Below are 19,790 nucleotides of genomic sequence, written 5' to 3' on the forward strand. Positions count from 1 at the left end.
TCATTCGTGCGCTGGTAGGCATTACTACAGACAGGGGGATAGTTTGGTGGCTACGGTACTTTGGCAAGACTACGCCCTTATACCCCTGAAAGACATCATCGTGGCTCAAGTGGCTTAACACAGGTGAACTCTCCGTCTCTTGTAATGATGAAGATTCCATGTATGCTCCACATGTCAAATCCCAGCCTACTGTCCCCAAACGGCGGGAAAAGCGGATGGATCAGTCGGAAGTCCCTCTCCGGATAAATCCAAGGGACGCAATCCACAGCGAAGACGAAAGGCACCCCACTCTATATCCGGGATCGACCCAGGTGGCGAGGAACCGCAAAAAGTAATAATGATCGATTGTCGAGAAGAATGGGTATCAAAAGGAATCACCGTGCTAAACCAAAACGCCCAAACCCAAATATCACAGTTTGTTCGGAGGGTTGCCCTTCATCTGATCCCGAATTTCCTCTTTAAAATATGCGAAAAACTGCTTCAGACCGGGACCTGCGTTCTCGTGAGCATAACTAAACCCCAAGGCACGGATGCGGACCACCAACCATTCTTCTCCTGACGCGTGCCTCCCATCTCCTCGGGAGGTATGCCATGTCGGACATGTTGCACTTTCTGATGCACTCGTCCTACCATGCGATGAAACACCGGACTGCGAAGGAGCTGGACAAACGGTTAGGACGTTGATGGGACTGGGGATTCCGATCTCATACCCGCGTGGTGAGCCAGATCTGGGCGACGATTAGTGGCTGAATCAATGGACATCAAGACAGCACTCACCTCAAGATTCCGCAGCAACAGAAAATGGAAGACCATGATGCTGGCGTAGTCACTACATGTAGTGATAGAGACACGAACCCGATGAATGAATGACGCCAAGTTAACTTAGTGGGAGTTGGAGGCTGACTCAGCTCCACCCCGCCTCGACTCTCTTCTTTGGGAACTTTTTTCCTACTTTTGACCTATTAGATACAAGAACAGGGCGCAAAGAGTGATACTTGCGTGGCCAGCCCAACAGTCCTGTTGCCTCGAACGATGGCGAGTGGCACCGAGCGAATCTCGCAGGTGGCTAGGCTTTCGACATCCCGCTTCACCAGCTTCTACACCCTCCGACGATCTAGAACATGACCAAAGGCTGCTACACTTGCCGACGGCGTCGCATCATCTGCGATAATGGCCTGCCCACCTGTCGGAAGTGTCGCGATGCGGGGAAGGAATGTCTGGGCTATCAGAAGCCGCTGGTATGGGTGAAAGGTGGTGTGGCGAGCCGCGGCAAGATGATGGGGAGGAGCTTCGATGAGGTGAATAAATCTGCGCCGGGGACGAACACACAAGCTCAAGCTCAATCTCCTCCCGCTGAAGCTCTCGCTGCGGTGGCCCGGACTGTTTTCTTTCCGCACGAGTCTTCGTCCGACGCTGATAGCTCTGCAAGCTATGTTAGTCCGGAGACCGATGCATGGATTCACGGGACTGCGAAGGATGTTACCGAAACCGAAGGAACACGGTCTGCCCCAGAGCAGCCGGAAACTAGGCTGGTTCACGTTCCTCAAGGTTCACCCCCAGCCGAGTATATTCCCGCGCCGTGGGGATTGGTAGATCCACTGCTCAAGGATCTAAGCCCAGCTTCAAGGTTTTACATCTTTCATTGTATGACACCTTTTCTTTAAAGCGGGACATGCCACTAATGACAATCCAGACAACCAGCATGTCGTGAGCGACTTTTCCCTATATACCCAGGTCAAAAATCCCTACCGGGACCTCCTCGCCGTCGTGGGCAGCTCTGCCGTTCTCAGCCACGGTCTCTCCGCGATGGGGGCTCTACACTACTCCCTGCTCTCGGACTGGGACTCTTCCGTGATGCCATGGTCATCCGATAATCAATTGGCGAACGGCTCGCCGATGTCTCCCGAGGAGATTGAAAACGCCATCATGCCGGCGGCATCTCGACGGCCGTCCTCAAAGGCATACGAACATTTTCTGGAATACAAGCAGCGCGCTCTCAAGCAGCTGGCTATGGATCTATCCAATCCCATGATGCAGAAGGATGACAGGACCCTGGCTGCCATTGTTGTTCTGGCTCTCTTGGATCTGTACGAGTCAGGCAGTGGAGCGTGGAGCTACCACATTGAGGGGGCAAAGAACCTCCTCAAAAGTCGACCCGACACCCAGCTGGGACAAGGAATCATTGAAGGGCTGGACACTTTTGCTATTGACGGGTGCTTAATGTAGGGTTTTTCCCACTGTTTATCATAACTACAGCTACTAACATACATCGTTTCTAGCATGGAGATTATGGGATCTACACTAGCTCGTCCCGGCGCCCTCTCCAAGCCCTTCTACTCTTCCTCCATGGGCCCCGCCATCCTCAAACGCCTCGAAGAAACTTCATGGGTTGGCTGTCCCGCTTACCTCCTCGAAGTGATCTTCTTCGTGCACGCCCTCTGGTACCCGGACTCGGAGTCAAGCACGACAACCACCCCCCAACCCTCAGCCCTTCCATCCTTCCAACCCGGCCAACCCTTCACGCTCGACTCCTTCTCCGCTCTCCTCCAAGGCATCCGCAACTTCGACCCCATATCCTGGGCCGAGGAGATGCAAGCCTTTTTCTTCATCGACGATCTTTCCTCCCGCGTCGCCCTCGCAACGGCCTACCAAGCCGCCGTCTACCTCTACACAAGCCGCGTCCTCTCCCGCACAAGAGCGGGCTTTGACCCGCCCTGGACAGACGTCGGTCTCCCCTCCGACCACGCCTCCGTCGCAACAGATCTCATCACCCAGATCTGTCTCGTCCCCCAATCCGACCCGCACTTCAAGTGCCTCATCTGGCCTACCTTCATCGCAGGCGCCGAGTCCCGCCGCCCCTCGCAGCGTGCCCTCATTCTCGAGAAACTGGGTACCCTCTACGGCGCCGTGACGAGTGTCAACGTCCGCAACGCGGCGTGGGTTCTGCGTCTGATGTGGCAGAACCATGATTTCAAACACCGCCAGCGCCGCGAGGGCGATTCAGATCTTCCTTCGGATGTCGTGGAGGAGCAGTTTCTGGATGGCTCTGATATGCCCATTCTGAATGCTGACGGTGGCGGGGATGGTGATGATAATGATGAATATGATAACTCCTTTGATTGGGTTGACGAGTTGGATCAGTCGCGTCTGGACTGGCTGTTTATATGATTTTCTTTCTCTCGGGGAACAAGGACCAGGTTGTTTATTGACTTGGAGATGAAAGTTCCGTGTTGTCCTGTGTTATGACTAATGTTCTTTATCTTGTTCTTGTATATAATCGAATGTCAACTATATAATCTTATGGACGATCCGTGATATCTTTGTAGTTGACAGGTGATATCTAAGATACTAGTGACAACAGCATTTCCGGCTGTAAAGACGGGCTACATTACCTCCTACTCGAAACACGCACTCTACAGATAGAGACAAGATAGTAGCTCATAACCAGGCGAGCCGGGGATACCATTTCTCAGGTATGAAGGGTAGAGGAAGCTATCTGCCGCTGATAAAGGAAAAAAGAAAGAGGGAAGAGAAGACAGGGACACAAATAGTAGACGACGACGGAGAGAAAGAAGTGGGAAAAAAGTGTATAAGAAGAGAAGAGGAAGAAGGGAGGAAAGGAGGAGTCAAAGAAAGTCACAAGGAATAAAGGGCGCCAGCAGAGGACTGAATTTGGCGAAGAGAGGAAAGGTGGACGGGTCTGTCCCGGGTTGTCTGGCAATTGGCAACCAACCGCATTGGAACAAGATAGTGGGGCGATCATTAAAAAGCGAGGACAGGTCGGGGTGTCGACAAGATGCTTTGGATGAAAAATCAGGGATATATAACAGAGGCGACGAGACGAGAGAGACCAGGTAGAAGAGGAAGAGGGGGAAACATGGAGGGCAGAAGAAAAAAAAAAGTCTCGAATAGACGCAATGACGCGAAAGAAGAGAAAGAACGCATGCTTCATTCCTTCCCAATCTAAATGCAGGAAAAATCGCCCAAGAAAAGTCAAAGTGACAGACGCTCATCACTGAAAATGCAAAGGGCAAGGGCAAGAGCGAGGAGACAACCAAAACAGTGCGATGGATGGATAAGTATGATCAGCGGGAAATGGGATAGCCGAGAGACAGCAGCGCTAGAACACAGCTGCAAGCCCGTTCTTGGAATGGCGCTTGCTGAATCTCTTCTTCCCCTTGGTCGACTCCGAGTCGGTGGCTTGGTGTTTCACAAGATGGTTACGCCCTGGAGCGTGGCCGCCGCTTTCGGTCTGGGGATCTGAATTGCGGTCGAGAGTGTTGGCATGGCTTGAAAAGCCAGACGAGATATCCCGGAATGCGTCGTCGGCGGAGTAGGTGCCGGAACTTTGTTGCGTCATGGCCATTTCGCGCGCCCTGTCTAGCGCATCTAGCCATTCTTGTGCGGAGACTGCTGTGGCGCCGATGTTGCTCGAGGACGGTTTGGGGTCTTCGAAGACATAATGCTTCTCTCTCTGTAATCCGACGTCAGTATCATATTGGTTCGCTGCTTGACGGAAGAGCCTTACTGTATCCACGATCCAGGACGAAAAGCCCTTTGAGTCTGTTGTACTTCGATACTGAGTCCCCGGGGCAAGAAGAGAGATCTCCAGTTTCGCCTTCTTCTCGTCGCCGCCAGATGCGGCCAGGATTATCCGTCCCGACGACGTGACCATCACCAATCGTTGTCTCTTCTTTGTTGCGCTTCCCGAAAAGAAACGAGAGAATTTCTTGGGCGCCTCGAGCTCCCCGCTGCTGTTTCTTGATGTCGGACTATGGGATGCATGGGAAGATACCACCGTAAGGTTACCCAATTTCAAAATCCGTTCGTTCGACCTGCTCAACACTGGAGACCATTCGATGTCCAGCTGGCTTGGCGGGGGAAGCTCCGTTACTACTCGTGGGAGTGCACGAGAGCTCGCGTTGGTTGTATTGGACGGGGCAGTGGAGATGGCTGGAGGGAAGTTGTCGGCGCCTTCGCCGCCATTGAGCTTGATGGGCTCGCGTGCGGGCGGTACATAAGCCTTCAAACGAGGCGCTTTGCGTTTCCATAAGTCCGCACCCCACGTGATGCCAGCAAAGAATTCATGGTTCTTGATGTGCTCGATTGGCAGACGGCAAGCCGGATCCAGCACGAGAAGACGCTCAACAAGGTCTCGGGCAACGGTCGGAAATCCAATGGGAAATTCATAGTCCAGCGCAACGATCTTTTGGAATGTTTGGTACTCATTGCCTGCCTTGAACGGCGGACGACCAGCCAGGAGCTGGTAGATGATGCAGCCAAAAGCCCAGAGGTCGCTTGCCTTGCACGCATTTTTGTCTGTCAACAGCTCCGGGCTGACATATTCCGCAGTCCCGACAAAGGAACTGGCCCGTTCGTCGTCCGGGATCTCCGTCGAGTCGATCAGCGGCATGTCCGTCGAATTCTCGTCCGGTCGTCGTGGGTTCTTGAGAATCTTTGCCGTCCCGAAATCTGTAATCTTGACATACATCTGGCTGTCAAGCAGGACATTCTCCGGCTTCAAATCCCGATGAATCACTCCACGCTTGTGCATATAGTCTATCGTGTCCAGAATCTGGGCGCCGTAGAACCGGGTGCATTCTTCGTCAAAAGTACTCATCCGCTTGAGCACGCCGAGCAGCTCGCCTCCTTTGCACAGATCCAGCACGAAATAGAGCGACCGCTCATCTTGGAACGTGTAATAAAGCCGCACGATTCCCGGGTGGTCGGTCAGACGGTTGAGCGTATCCTTTTCGATATTGACATATTTGACCTTCTTCTCCTTGATAATGTGTCGCTTGTCCAGGATCTTGATTGCATATTCCTTCAAGGTCTGCCGGTCCGTCGCGAAGACCACCGTGCTGTAAGATCCTTCGCCCAGGGTATTCCCGAAAGAAAAATCCCGCACACCCTTCTTGATGAAGCGAGCGACGGTCTTGCCATTCGCATCGACCTCTTGCCTCACCGCGACCGCCGCACCCCGATCCGACCAGTCTTCGCCGCTGGATGGCACGGCAGTCTCCGTGTAAGACCGAGGGACCTGGGACGCTCCACCGCCGTGAACGTGTGCTCGTGATGACTGACGAGACATCACCGCCGGTGCATTCGGTGGAATCTGCGTTGTCCGGTACGACCGGTCACTGTGAGAGTTGTCGCGCACGGGAACGCCTGCTTGCAACGCCGCCGAGCCACCGCGGTCTACCCGCGACTGCGAGCCGGAAGTCGATGAGGCACCCGAATCGGTCCGCATACGGTAGGTATTGTCACGGGGAAGGGCGGAGGCAGACGACCCATTCGTGTAGAGAGATGAAAGGGGACGGGAGGCGGGCGACGAATGGGGTTGTGTCGAATAGGCCGTATAGGTAGTTGGGCCCGGCGTTGACTGGTGGATGTCGGGGAAGGGATGAGACCGGGGATCTGTTGATGGCGGCGAATCGATGGGTGCTGGAGGGAAGGCAGACGGGCGCGAGTCGTCATCTGAGTTGAGATCGGGGCCTTGTGGAGGTGTTGATACCGTACCGCCCGGTGCTCCGGCTTGGTTTGGTCCCGTTGAACCAGCGGTTGTGTCCTCGGGGGATTGAAGGGCCGGGTCGTCCGGATTGGCTATTCGGAGGCCTCCCAGGGACCGGGATAGGCTGAGGTCCCCGTTCATGACGGGGAGGAGGGAGGGGTGGACAGGGCAGGAGGGGGAGGAAATGGTGAGAGTGGATTCAGTGTGGGTGGTGATGGTGATGCTGGTGGTGGTGGAGGGGAAGGAAGAGAGACAGTAAGACCGGAGGGAATGGGAAAGAAAAGAGGAACAAGAGACAGGCTATGCTGGACGAGGCATGGCTTGCAAGTGTGGGAAAAAAGTCGACGGTGTTGAGGGGAAGGAGAAAAAGGATCAACAGGAGAGGCTCCGACCTTCGCTTCGGGTGAAGGGGCTGAGCAAGAGGGAGGAGTACTTGGACTATAAAAGAATCGCAGTCGAATTACCGACATAGTGACCGATTGCTTTCTTTCTTGATTTAACACTCACTCGCTCCTTCCACTGGCTATAGTTAATCATGGCCTGTCTTCTGGTTACGTCCCAGTCTACTATACTCCATCGCCAGCCACCATGCTCAGACGCCCCCCGACCGCCATCTTTCTAAGCCCCGATGAGCTCCAGGCAGACCTCCACCGCATCCATCTGACTTTATACTTCACCCGCCTGCGCCTGGACGATTCCAGCCAACGCTACGAAGACGAGGATGAAGAGCACGAAGAAGACAGCACGCTGATCGACCCATCCAATCCGTCCTCCATCGACTCGTGCGCATCTGCAGCGAGTACTATATCCGATGCGGAAACGGATATTCATGGAGGCGTGGAACACACCGCAAATTGGATGGGGCATGCAGTCAACCTCGACATCAACAGAGTCCAGAAGACCCTTTCCTGGAAGGATGTTGGCGATGCCCCTACTCTGACCCTGAATGAGACTCAAGTCAACATCAACACCAACAAGGCTTCCAGATCCATGGTTAGAGCGTCTCGATCGGTTGATTCGCTCCGTCGAGAGATCACTTCCACAACACCGTCCTCGCAGACCACACTAGGTGCTCACAATGGCAATCCCGCCGTGGCAACAGGTCCGCCTCTTGCCGATGTGCCACCCACTACTGTCTCTGGCGAGTTTTCCATGATCGACACAGGACAGAGAACCAGAGATCGCAACACGCGCAAACCCAACCCCAACCCCCGCCACAGACAATCCGCAGGATGTGTTACGACGTCAGAGACCCAGTCGCTGGCATCCGGGACCTCGCCGAGTCGGCCAGTCGAGCACACTAAAGTCCCACTCCGGGCCTTAGGCTAAACTAGCGGCCACGCGGTCTGACGAGGCATGTCTTGGTCCATCGGGCGGGCGAGGCCGGGCAAGAGAAGAGTTCCAGGGCCTTCTTTCTTCATTTCAGGATTGGAGGCATACTAATGTGTCAAGTTTGTCAGGCGATTTTCTTGTTTGAACAGAGGTCAAGTGAAGTGGCGGTGGCACTGCTCCTACTACTACTATTATTATTTTGGATGATGGATCAAGCTTATGATTCTACTTATTTGTACACTTACAGGATACCCCGGCTATCAAATTCTATGAATAGCCTCTGCAGTGCGCCTGTACTTTATCTACCGGTAGGACAACTCACCCACACGAGTCCCGGCTTCTATACATAGAACATTTGAACCAACCCACCTCTCCGCGAACTAACTATAGTTCTCCGGTGGGGATGAAACGAGCGAACCAATCCGGGAGGGGCGGGCGTCATTTGCCAGAGCAAGAATCTGGTTGCCTCCGGCAGCCGTCCAGGCCTGACGCGGTCGCATGCCGAACTATGAGGTGGCAATAACTACTGCATCCCACCGGCCGGCTGTCCTATCAATTGTGACGATCGCAGTATGGTTGTATCATACGGTGTCGAATAAATAAACCGACAGCTCAGGTGTTTCATCCTTCTCTCTTGAAACGAAGCAATTTCTAAAATTCGATCCGATCTAATTGGACCACTCAAAGCATCACCCAGTCTAAAGGAAACATACACGTAACACATCCCATAGCACACATCCCCTAACGGAACCGAGGCAGAAAAAGAAAGCAATCCACATGGTTGGGAAGTCTAAGAAGTGTAACTGACAAGAAAAAAAGAGAGCCCCAAGCAAACGAGTTCCAGCGAGAGCCATCAGAAAACAAGAGGGAGAGGATTGGGATATACGGTGGTCAAATTCAAGTCACAAAGATGAAACGCCAACAAAGATGTGAAAATCTCCCGGACTGTCGCTTCAAATATGCTCCCCCGTTTTTCTTTAAGCATGTATAAGATTTTAAAATGTGTAGTGGACGGCTGTAGTCAGATTTCCGTTTCCCGCGGGAAGTGACGAATGCATTCTTTTTTGCCGACAATGAAAGAATTACTTGTTCTGGGCGAAGATCTGCGCACCATCGACCAGGCGGCGCTCGGTGTTCTGGCGACCGTTGACAAAGTCCGGGTAGTTGAGCGTGAGCTCGACGGCGCCGTTGACGATGTTGTCGACGGCCTCGACACCGAGCATGAACGAGTGGTCCTGGTTGCCGACCTCGTAGCGCCAGCTGCCGAAGCGACCACGCGACCAGATGCCCTTCTCCTGCAGCTTGGGCAGGATCTGGGTGAGGGCGCCCTCGCGCTCCAGGCTCGGGGTCGGGTAGCCGTGGTCGAAGCGGCGGTGGTAGGTGGAGACGATCTCGTCGCCGGGCTGCAGCATCTCGGTGTTGACGAGACCCTGGATCGACTCGGCCAGGAGGGTGGCGTTGTTGACGGGCTTCATCGACGACTCCGACACCTCCAGCATGATGGACCAGTACGGGCCCTCCTGGGCCTCGGTGCTCTTGGGCTTGGAGCCGTCGGCGAGCTGGATTGTGGGCAGCTTCTTGGACTTCTCGGGCTGGTTGTGGGGGGAGTAGTTGGAGAAGATGGTGGCGCGGTAGAAGGGGCAGTTGTCCTCGGGGAAGTAGAGCCAGCACTTGTCGCCGATGCGCTCGGGGCGCGAGCCACGGATGCCGACACCGACGACGTGGGTCGAGGAGAAGTAGAGCTGCTTGGTGAGGGGCATCAGCTCGGTGTCGTTCATGGACTCGACCAGGAAGTCGACCGCCATGGTCGACACCAGCTTGTTGTAGCCGATGGTGGTGCCGTCGGCCATGGTGACGGTCTTGTTGTTGGCGTTGACCTTGGCCACCTTGCCCTTGTCGCCGAAGCGGGTCTTCTCCTTGGGGAGGGTGTTGGCCACGGCGATCCAGATACCACCCGTACCGTCACGGGCGGGGAAGCGGAAGGTCGCGTTCGGCCCCCAGTTACCGGCGGTCTTGTTGAGGATGACGTTGGTGGTCACAGCCTTGACATTGGGGGCGGCGACACGCTCACCGAGCCAGGCGCATTGCATCTGGACCAGTTGTCAGTTTCGGGACTTGGCAGGGGCGGAAACGAATGGGCAAGACCAACCTTGGTGGTCGGCACAGCCCAGACCTTGAAGTTGTAGGGGCGCATGAAGAGGTCGGCAATACCAGTACCCATCATGCGGACGATCCACTCGTCAAAGGTCTTGGGCTTGACGTTGGAGACACGAGCCTCGAGGGCGGCGTCAATCATGCCGTCAATGCAGCGGACCTGCTCCTCCTTGGGCAGCATGGAGATGTTGTTCTGGAAGGGGTAGGGGACCCATTTCTCCTGGCAGCGCACGTAGGAGATGCGCTGGTGCTCGTACCAGTCCTCATCCTTGGGGAGGGCCTCGTTGATGCAGTCGTCAAAGTACTTGTAGTGGGAGAAGATAACGTGGCCACCGACGTCGTAGAGGAAGCCTTCCGGGGTGACATCGGTCGAGGCGAGACCACCGGGGATTTCGTTCGAGTCGACAATCAACCATGAGGGGCCGTTCTGGTGGTGGTGCTGGTTAGCCTTTTGTTTGTTGTGCCCCTCCATCCCACATTTCTTTTTTCCCCCCTTCTCCCCCCTTTTTGGGGGCCATTGTGTGCGACCACCATGTCATCCCACACTTACAATCTGATTCAAGCGCTTGGCCGCACCCAAACCCGTCGGGCCGGCGCCAATGACGAGAACGTCAACAGAACTGGGAATGGTTAGCTGGGGCAGGGGAGGTCAGGGCACCGCGAGAGCGTACATGTCGGGGTGGGTCATCCTGCCTTGAAGGATATCCTGGAAGCTGGGCACGCGTCGGAAGGTCTTGCGGATGTTGAGATTCAGCATAGAAGAAGGACTGCAGCAGCGCAGGGGAGATGGGAAGGGTAAGTAAGTGAAGGAGAAGAAACGACGGAAACAGCAGACCGTGGGTTTCGGGGCGGTGGGGGGCCACAACACCCGTTTCAGGTTTACGGTTATTTTTCAGTCTAGAACGCTTGCATCCTCAGCCCCATCCCGGAACACGTATGCCGCAATTAAACCCACCCTGCTTTGGGTAAGAGGGATTCTCATCTTTAATTGTCTGCTCGTCGACCTAGCATACTCTATCGCCCGCTAGGAGCGCCACCGATGTCGTTGGGCACGTTGTCCCTCCCCGATCTCATGAGACAGGCCCCCCCCTGATCCGATGATTGCTTCTGTTGCAGTGATCGACAATCTGGCGGTCGCGCAGTCTGGTCCACCGACGGTTGACCACCGGGGCCAAAAGGGACCACGCATCCCGACCGACGGCAGAGGCACAGCACAAAAAGGGGTCCCGATGGCGTCAGGGTGAGGATCGCCGCATTCTCCACCGGTAAGGGACCAGGGCTCTGAGCGCGGGTCTCGGTGGGCCTTGGCGGTGCCTGCTTGCGTAATGCCGGGCACAATGTAGGGAGCGGCATCATGAGTGGTGGGAGTCTCGTCGGGAGCCGTAGAGATGAGCACCCATCCAATGCTCCGATCTATGATAATATCATAGATCCTATGAGAATATCTCATCGAATGATTCGGGTACAGTTCTCCTACAGAACGGAGTCCTCGAACCTCTGACAGCGGTGGAGTCCTGGCTACCACCGTAACCACTCACGGCCAGCCACTTGGATTGCTCGCTGTTTGCAGCTCTCACGTTATTTGCCGGAACCACTCAATCCAGTTCCTGCCACGCCCTGTTCCACCCGCTCTTAATCTCTCGAAATAACACATCCACTAAACCTGGTTCTCCCGCCACTAAGTCACCACCCAACCAAACTAACCACGGGAAAAAAAAAAAAAAATCTGTATTCCACCATCAACCCCTTCCATCATCATTTCTTCATCTGCTACCGACACTCTTTTTGGTCCAACTCTATCACCGCTCGTTCCGTCCTTCTTCGTGCCCTCTTAGCATTTCCCCCGTGGCTTCCTCCGCCTTCACCCAAGGAAGCCTCTCCCGGCCACGCCCCTTCCAGTTTCAGCGCTTCTTCTCCGACCAGACACGCGCTTTCACCATGAGCGAAGGCGAGAAAGTCCGCACCTCCGGCGAGGTCGCCCGCGAGCCTACCCTGCCCACTGTCAACCCGGCCACGGAGAAGCCAGAGGCCCCTCAGGCCACCTTCCACCCCGCGGTCTACGTGAGGTGAGTGATCTTCTCGACCAAAAGAAATAAAAAAGGACGAGCAGAGACTGACGCTCGTCCAGTGTCTGGATCACGCTGAGCTCCAGCGTTATCCTGTTCAACAAGTACCTGCTCGACACGCTGAACTTCCGTAAGTGGCGTCGTCCCCTGATTCTCGAACATTTTCATGGCTAACTCTCGGATTGCACAGGTTTCCGTATGTCGCCCTCATCTCTGTCCGCCCGTCCATTCTCGATACTGACCCTCCCATGCAGCGATTATCCTCACAACATGGCACTTGGCCTTCGCCACGCTGATGACCCAGATCCTCGCCCGCACCACCACGATTCTGGATGGCCGTAAGACGGTCAAGATGACCGGCCGCGTCTACCTGCGCGCCATCGTTCCGATCGGTGTCTTTTTCAGCTTGAGTTTGATCTGCGGCAACATGACCTACCTGTACCTGAGTGTGGCCTTTATCCAGATGCTCAAGGTAGGTTCCGAGTGATGGTTGCTGTTTCAGGCGATTCGCTCACGAATTCTCCTCCAGGCTACGACCCCCGTTGCCGTCCTAATCACCACCTGGGTCATGGGCATGGCCCCCGTGAATTACAAGACCCTCGGGAACGTCTCGGTCATCGTCCTCGGCGTGGTCATCGCCTCGTTCGGTGAGATCAAGTTTGTCATGGTCGGTTTCCTGTTCCAGCTGGGCGGAATTGCCTTCGAGGCCACCCGCCTGGTGATGGTGCAGCGCCTGCTCAGCTCCGCGGACTTCAAGATGGACCCCATGGTCTCGCTGTACTACTTTGCGCCCATTTGCGCCGTGATGAACGGCGTCGTCGCCCTGTTCCTGGAGGTGCCCCACATCAGCATGGAGAACGTCTACACCGTCGGTGTCTCGACGCTGATCGTCAACGCCATGATCGCGTTCCTGCTCAACGTCTCGGTCGTCTTCCTGATCGGCAAGACCTCGTCCCTGGTGATGACCCTGTGCGGTGTCCTCAAGGATATCCTGCTGGTCGCTGCCTCCATGGCCATCTGGCAAACCCCCGTCACCCCGCTGCAGTTCTTCGGCTACTCCATCGCCCTGATCGGTCTGGTCTACTACAAGCTGGGCGGTGACAAGATCAAGGAGTACACCAGCCAGGCGGGTCGCTCGTGGGCCGAATACGGCGCCAACCGCCCGGCCCAGCGCAAGTTTGTGGTTGTCGGTGCCGCCGTCCTCATCCTGTTCCTGTTTGTTGGCTCCATGGCTCCGAGTTACGCCCCCGAGACCGTTGACCGTGTCAAGGGCGTGTTCCCCGGTAGCTCTACTGGCGGTAGTGCATAAATGCACTTGGCCACGACAATCCCCCCAGACCCGAGTTGGGTCTGCCGGGTCCACGCCCACTGTCAGTGGCCCCCCACAGCCGCCGACAGTCGGGCATTCTCTCTCAGGTTCGGCTGGAGCTGGTGAACTGAGAGAACCCAGTGTCTGGAGGCAGGGCCGCCTTACGCGGGCACTGGGCCGGAGTGGCGGAGAGAAGGCACTTCCGGTCTGATCGATCTCGAAGTTCTTCAAGGGGACTTTGGCTGTTCTTCTTTCTTGCGACTATGTTCCTGTGATGTATACAGAGACATGAGAGAGGTTTTGCTAGCGGTGTACGTTCTGTTTTTCCTTCTTTGCCTCTTTTTTCATGACAAGACTTTTCTTTTGCACGAGCTTGGGTGTCGGATTGCTGTTTTTCTTTCTCATTATTGGATTATTGTTTTGTCACCCGCGCCATCCTCTCCGTGTCTCCATATTCTCTCCCAATACTAGACTCTTTTCATTCTCTCCTCGGTTCCGCAATATCTGAGTCAGCTGGGATCACACTCCGATTGCCCAATCACACCCATCCGGACTGTCCAGCCAGTCACAGCACTCTGGCTGATGCTTGGCAATGCACCCTGCTCCACACTCAGCCCATCCGTATCCACCAATCGGACAGTCCCCAGCCGGGCGGTCAGCGAGGCTGGAGTGATCATAGTCAGCATGGGAAGGAACTGCCGCTCTCCGCACATGCCCCCATCGCTTGCAGCTCTTCCCTCTCGCGCGCGCTCGCGCCTTCTTTCTCCCTCTCACGCTACATAGTCGGTCGTGTCTTCCCACCCTTATCTCTTACCTTCTCTTTTACTTCCATCCCACCCCGTTCCCTAGATAATCATCAGAGCCTCTCCTCGCCACCCACCCAATCGAGTCCTATACTTCGGAGCGCCTCGCGTGATCTATAGGTGGTTGTCGCTGGTTGTGTCCTACTCACCTAACCCCAACAGAACAGTCCCCTTGTCGCGTTCCTTCGTCTGGAACCAACCAACCCACTGGCGGCAATGTGTCCCACGATCCTCAGTCGCCTCGCCGACGGTCCCGCCATGGTCCTCTCTCCCCAGGAACACGCCTTCGTTCAGTTCCCCTCGCACTCGCTCTTCGACACCCACGGCTACCCGGCCAGTCCCAGCTCTGTCTTTGCCAACAGTGACTCCTCCTTCCAGCCAGACTCCAAGCTCGCGTCCGCGGCTCCCGCGGCGGCACCCAAACCGTCCCGGAAGAGGTCGCGCGATGACGCGGCTCTTGAAGAGGATTTCCGCCAGGCAGCCCAACTCAAGCCTGCCCCCGAACCCGCGGAAGAACCAATCTACGGCGAGGGAATGGTGCTCCTGAACCCGCGCACAGGCATCGCGCTCTCGGCCGAAAGCCAGACGGGCACCTGGTGCGAAGAACAGTCCGAAGCCCAACTGGCCGCTGCACCGCCGGTCTCGTCGCGGTCCGACGCGCTCTCCGCAGATGCCGCCGATCTCAGCCGCAAGTCCCAGCGGCTCGACCCCTCTGCTCCCGGCCTGGACGACATCGCACTCGCCTCAATGCGCCAACGCCTCAACGGATCCAACGCGGACGACCAGCATCGCACCCTGCACACGGGAACAACGCCGCCCTCTGAACCCCTTGTCGACGACGCCACCCGTCTCCTCGGCATCAGCTGGCAATGCATCAACCCAGACGACGACATGGCCCCTGCCGTGCGCGGCTGGACCAAGTACATCGACAACCAGTACGCGGCGCACCTGCGCGACTCGCGGATGCTCATGAAATCCCGCGCCCTCAACGCCTACCTCGTGGCTGCCACACCCATCGGCGCCCCCGCACCGGCTTTCTACCTGTTCAGCGAAGACCTCGCCCACGCCCAGCTCGTCGCCTCGTCCTGGGATGCTTGTTTGCATAACCTGCGCTGCTCCCCGATCGCCTTCCAGGGCCCCGGTCCCCTGACTGCCGCAGACCGCAACGACCTCCAAACCACCAACCCGCTCTCCGCCCCCGCTGCTGTCGATCAAGGCGTGCCGCTCTTGCAGCAGGCTCTTTCGGCTCACTCGACTCCCGAGGGACTGAACGGAGGCGTCGACATGGGGATGGAGATTGACTCATAACGAATTTCCCCTTCGACTCGCAATACCGTCAATACATACTCGGCGCTCGACACTCTGACCCATCAATTCGATCGAGTTTGACTTTACTGCCTGTTGTGGTCTTGCTTATATGATCTTTGTTTAGTTTGATGTTCACTCGCGCGTCTCACTGACCCAATTCGCGGTAACCAGGCCCTTTTTCTTTTGGTTGTGAGTATGGGGATGGGTTCGGATTGGAAATGGCGTTTTGTGTGTCTTACTCTTTTTGTGGCTGGCTGGCTTGGCGCACTTTTGAAGGGCTTTCTCTGGCGTCAAAAGTCGGGTTTCTTTTGGTCTCTTCTTTTCGTATTTGATTCCTGTTTTCCGATTTCGTATCTACTTTATGAGTTGACGAGTTAAGTTATATTTGAATGCCAAGAAACCAATATCGATCAGTTAACCATTCTCTGGCTAATATTAGTGACGATAACATATGGCATTATTCGATTTTGGCCTCTGGGCCGCTATCGAATGCTGTACGGGGTCTTTGTACCGAAAATCGGACTCATCCTAGTTTTCTGAGCATAGCTATACCCGCGTTAGTGTAGGAGGAGTAAGGGTCCACTCTCTATGCTTACATGGAAGAAAGAAATGATGAGAGAGCTACTATCAAGACGAAAAGTTACTCGAGCCAATCAAATTATGTATTAGATTTATGACCGTATGAAAGGAATGTATCCATCCGCATCGCCATGCATAACAACAAGAAAAGCGAGCGTCGCCTATCCAGCTTCCACATGTGTGTTCTCGGGTATAAATGAATGCAAAGAAAGAAAGGAACCCATTCTTGAATCACGCGAACACGAGCACTTCAGGGGCTCACTTCCATATTCAAAGTACCAATCAATTCGCACTTCTCCTTAAAAAATCCATGAGCATACTCGTTGCAATTCCAGTTCTCGTTCTTCGAGTTAGCCGCATAGTGTCCGCTCCAAGCACCGTTAGTGCGAGCCACCTTAAGAGTGAATTCGTCGATCGAGTCGATCCCTTTGGGGAAACCGAACTCGTAGGCTTTGTCGTCGCACTTGAGCATCGTGTCATGGGGGACGGGCAACCCACGTTCCCTACAGATTAATGTTAGTGCCTGTGTTGCTTTGCATGTATAGAGATGAAAAGGAAGCACTTACCAGGTAACACTGCAGTTAGTCTTAACTTTCTTGTTGGGATCGCCCATGTTGAACATCATCCAGCCCCGATTGACGTCTGAGTACAACTCGGCCGTCCAGCTATCGATGTAGATCGGCTGAAGGGTAGGGCACTGCGCGCCGCCGGGAGCGGCGGGAGCGGCGAGGGTAATGCCGGCGGCTAGGCAAATACTAGAGATGGTGGTGAATTTCATTTTGAATAGTGATGTCGTTGTAGTTGGACTTGAGCGAGTGACTGTTTTATTTTGTTTTGAGATGATGATTTGAGGTGGTTGAAAGAGGATGTTGATGTCGATGATGATCCTCCCTCTCGAGGGCACCCCACTCCATTTATAGGCGTCCTACACATTTTTATGCGAAGTCTAAAAAGGGACTAAAAAGAGCAAGGCTGACGCTATGGTCACCGCCTCGAAGAGCCGAGTTACATCGGTAATGCAACTAGGGCATCTTAGATCATTTCAAGGCCGACAAAACTTACGGCCAACAGTAAGCATGGGATGCAAACCAAGCTTATCCAAAGTTGGGCACCTCTTCGGAGCACGCGCTTACTGGCTCGGTCTCAGCCATCTCCCCAGCAGCGAGTAAGGTCACGCCAATTGGGGTAAATAGGCGTCTAGCTTCCAAATTATTTTTAGATGTGGCTTAGGAGTGAGACGGCGCGATTTCCTGGTTGAAATCGTTCGTTAAATGTAGAAGAACGTAGCTTTTACAGGTATCTTGGGTTACTCGGTAGCTCTAAAAATGGAGGGCCAAGGTGTGCAGGGTGAACAGCCTCCAGGGCATATCCACTTGACGATGGGTACCATTATCGGCAGCCGATTTACCGTCATCTAGCGCTGTGTTGTAAAACCTGGAGCAGATTCCTAGTGCAGTAATGAATCATTCGGGTTGAACGTATAAAATGAACAGGATACTAATGTATAGCAGCACCAACTTCCACCCACTAACAACCAAATCAAGCGGAAAGTCTAAGCGACGAGATCGCTTTAAAAGGTCTCTTCTTCATTATGCCGCTATAGGGGACGGTATCCACCTCCTCCTTTACCTTCTACAAGCTGAGCCGAAGATCGATTCTCGTGACCGGCACGAGCGGACGCCTCTGTCCTGGGCTGCTGAGTACGGCTCGTTGACCGTTGCGAAACTTTTACTCGACCGTGGAGCGAACATCAATGCCCTAGATTGGGTCTTAACGTATTCCCGATTGCTTGGATACATTCGCCCGGATATTTAAGTCACCTAACGATTCACTTGCGGAATCCAAATCATACCAATATCCTCGGAGAGTAAGTCTCATAAGTTGACAATGAAATGTATGACATGATTTGATCTTATAAACATTTCGACAACCTCAAATATGCCGAATAAAATAAGGACTTTCGCGTGTAGAGGTATAGTTCCGGGAAGAATTACAGTAAAGTGGTAGAACTGCCTTCGGGAGGACCTGTACTGTACCACCCCTTGGCTTCCTAGCCCGTTTGTCGGGGAAATTCCCGCTAGCGCATCAATCTAAATGCAATTATTCCTGGGGCGGGGCAGCAACTGCCAAGATCCTATGTGGCAGCAGATACCTTTACAAGGTGTGCACCCGCGTGTGTGTAAATCATTTACCCCGCCGCCTCACGAAGCGATACGCAGGCTGTCACCACTACAGCGATATTGGAAATCAGATATACCAAAATACTCTCATGAATTGTTTTCTGAACCCTAACTTGTAACACACTAATCTAATTTTGGTTACTTTCTCAATAACCCCGGCTCACTTGTATTTGAAGACTTGCGAGTCGCGCGCATCGGCTCTGAAACGATCAAAAAGGCTAGTAAGGAATTTAAATGGGCAGAGAAAAAAGAGCTGAAGAGAGCTTCGAGTGAATATGCAAGCAAAGTAGTACTAGATTGGGCGATGAGAGAGGCGCGCTTGGTGAGTAATATCCAAAAGGGCGAGCGATTAAAAAAAGAAAACCAATTGCTAAGGGGTTAATTATTCCGTCTTTGTTGAGCAAGGCTGTTAGATTAGAACGTTTTCCGCATTCTTTAGGAACATCCCTCTGGTGCCGGAGAGTTAACCTGTTTGAAGGATTTAGCGTCATCCGCTATGTTGGCTATGTTATTGCATGTCTTCATCGTCGTCATCTACGGCAGTGGATCCAATGTGATAAGAGTATCTGGGGCCGTCAGTAGCTAGGAAAAATAATCATCGAATTCCTTGGCTAGAAGCTCATGCTGTACAGATTGTTTCCAGGAACCTGAGCGTCTCTTTTCGATACTTGACTAGGTCATGGCGTAAGCACCATTAACAGGACAACTTGTTGAACCCCAAGTCCTATTGGCATTCGCCTGTCTCCGTGGCTGGGTTGCGATCATCAAATAGAGAAATTTAACTAGGCTCCACGAATAGAAACTATAAATTAAGATGATCACTCGAGTCTACCTGTAGTATGCGATGGATTCATCCGGTTTTCGTTTGCGTTCCTCGAAGCCGCACGTAAGTTCGTCGCCGTCGCTTCTAGTCCCGAAGCCGTTACTGACAAGATTCTAGAAATGATTGACATGATTCTAGATATGAGTTAGCCGAAAGCCTCACTATCTGCTGGGGTAGAAAAGGTAGGATACCTCGGAAGATCTCCGACAATAAGCGGGACGAAGTATGTAAGGAGCAGCGTAGAAACAGTTTCGATTACTTTCCCTCCACACTCTCTGCCCTCACCTTCCCTGGAGATGCATTGGATAACGACGTCTACTACATCGTCGACAACCCCGACATATGTGACGTAGGATAAGACCGCGAATATAGTCACACTCCAGCTGAGCTTCACACCTTGGTCTCTGGCGAAAGGTGCAACGAGAAATGTAAACAAATATCCAGCGGAGCATGTAAGATATAGTGCCAAGACAATATTGATTATGTGCGTTCCGCACTTTCCGTCCTCGCCTTCCTGTGAGATGCACTGGTTAATGATGTTTTTCTCACCGGCGCCCCCGAAATATTTTCCGTATAATAGAACTGCGAATGCTGTCGCTCTCCGATTAAACCTCACATCGTAGGGAATACGTCCGGCGATATATCCGACGAGATACCCTGCGGAGCATGTAAGATATAGTGCGCAGATAGTACCGAATACGCGGAATCCGCAGATTCTGCCGTCG

At 54.0% G+C, this 19,790-nt stretch overlaps 9 protein-coding genes across 9 annotated transcripts; 4 read left to right on the forward strand and 5 right to left on the reverse strand.

Annotated features, from left to right (window-relative positions):
• Window positions 1–409: 409 nt before the first annotated feature.
• N7474_004113 (uncharacterized protein) lies at window positions 410–813 on the reverse strand (the record flags this gene model as incomplete). The annotated part of the gene is made up of 4 exons (XM_057195528.1): window positions 410–492; window positions 546–660; window positions 711–728; window positions 778–813. The coding sequence occupies 4 exons, from the start codon at window positions 811–813 to the stop codon at window positions 410–412; spliced, it is 252 nt and encodes an 83-aa protein (XP_057052924.1).
• Window positions 814–1,121: 308 nt separating this feature from the next.
• Window positions 1,122–3,168, forward strand: N7474_004114 (Zn(II)2Cys6 transcription factor; the record flags this gene model as incomplete). Its single annotated transcript, XM_057195529.1, has 3 exons — window positions 1,122–1,644; window positions 1,667–2,222; window positions 2,280–3,168. The coding sequence occupies 3 exons, from the start codon at window positions 1,122–1,124 to the stop codon at window positions 3,166–3,168; spliced, it is 1,968 nt and encodes a 655-aa protein (XP_057052925.1).
• Window positions 3,169–4,120: 952 nt separating this feature from the next.
• On the reverse strand, window positions 4,121–6,652 carry N7474_004115 (PDPK1 family serine/threonine-protein kinase; the record flags this gene model as incomplete). Its single annotated transcript, XM_057195530.1, has 1 exon — window positions 4,121–6,652. The coding sequence occupies one exon, from the start codon at window positions 6,650–6,652 to the stop codon at window positions 4,121–4,123; it is 2,532 nt and encodes an 843-aa protein (XP_057052926.1).
• Window positions 6,653–7,099: 447 nt separating this feature from the next.
• On the forward strand, window positions 7,100–7,840 carry N7474_004116 (uncharacterized protein; the record flags this gene model as incomplete). Its single annotated transcript, XM_057195531.1, has 1 exon — window positions 7,100–7,840. The coding sequence occupies one exon, from the start codon at window positions 7,100–7,102 to the stop codon at window positions 7,838–7,840; it is 741 nt and encodes a 246-aa protein (XP_057052927.1).
• Window positions 7,841–8,925: 1,085 nt separating this feature from the next.
• Window positions 8,926–10,754, reverse strand: N7474_004117 (protoporphyrinogen/coproporphyrinogen oxidase; the record flags this gene model as incomplete). Its single annotated transcript, XM_057195532.1, has 4 exons — window positions 8,926–9,933; window positions 9,993–10,424; window positions 10,548–10,617; window positions 10,669–10,754. The coding sequence occupies 4 exons, from the start codon at window positions 10,752–10,754 to the stop codon at window positions 8,926–8,928; spliced, it is 1,596 nt and encodes a 531-aa protein (XP_057052928.1).
• Window positions 10,755–11,011: 257 nt separating this feature from the next.
• Window positions 11,012–11,350, reverse strand: N7474_004118 (uncharacterized protein; the record flags this gene model as incomplete). The annotated part of the gene is made up of 1 exon (XM_057195533.1): window positions 11,012–11,350. The coding sequence occupies one exon, from the start codon at window positions 11,348–11,350 to the stop codon at window positions 11,012–11,014; it is 339 nt and encodes a 112-aa protein (XP_057052929.1).
• Window positions 11,351–11,935: 585 nt separating this feature from the next.
• Window positions 11,936–13,372, forward strand: glfB (uncharacterized protein; the record flags this gene model as incomplete). Its single annotated transcript, XM_057195534.1, has 5 exons — window positions 11,936–12,063; window positions 12,126–12,193; window positions 12,254–12,259; window positions 12,318–12,535; window positions 12,593–13,372. 5 exons carry the CDS (start codon window positions 11,936–11,938, stop codon window positions 13,370–13,372), a joined length of 1,200 nt encoding a protein of 399 aa, XP_057052930.1.
• A 1,019-nt stretch (window positions 13,373–14,391) lies between these two features.
• Window positions 14,392–15,483, forward strand: N7474_004120 (uncharacterized protein; the record flags this gene model as incomplete). The annotated part of the gene is made up of 1 exon (XM_057195535.1): window positions 14,392–15,483. One exon carries the CDS (start codon window positions 14,392–14,394, stop codon window positions 15,481–15,483), a length of 1,092 nt encoding a protein of 363 aa, XP_057052931.1.
• An 829-nt stretch (window positions 15,484–16,312) lies between these two features.
• On the reverse strand, window positions 16,313–16,840 carry N7474_004121 (uncharacterized protein; the record flags this gene model as incomplete). Its single annotated transcript, XM_057195536.1, has 2 exons — window positions 16,313–16,565; window positions 16,629–16,840. The coding sequence occupies 2 exons, from the start codon at window positions 16,838–16,840 to the stop codon at window positions 16,313–16,315; spliced, it is 465 nt and encodes a 154-aa protein (XP_057052932.1).
• Between the last annotated feature and the right edge of the window lie 2,950 nt (window positions 16,841–19,790).

The sequence above is a fragment of the Penicillium riverlandense genome (assembly GCF_028828495.1).
Source record: "Penicillium riverlandense strain IBT 135883 chromosome Unknown utg000003l_segment0_segment0, whole genome shotgun sequence".
NCBI classification, from domain to species: Eukaryota; Fungi; Ascomycota; class Eurotiomycetes; order Eurotiales; family Aspergillaceae; genus Penicillium; species Penicillium riverlandense.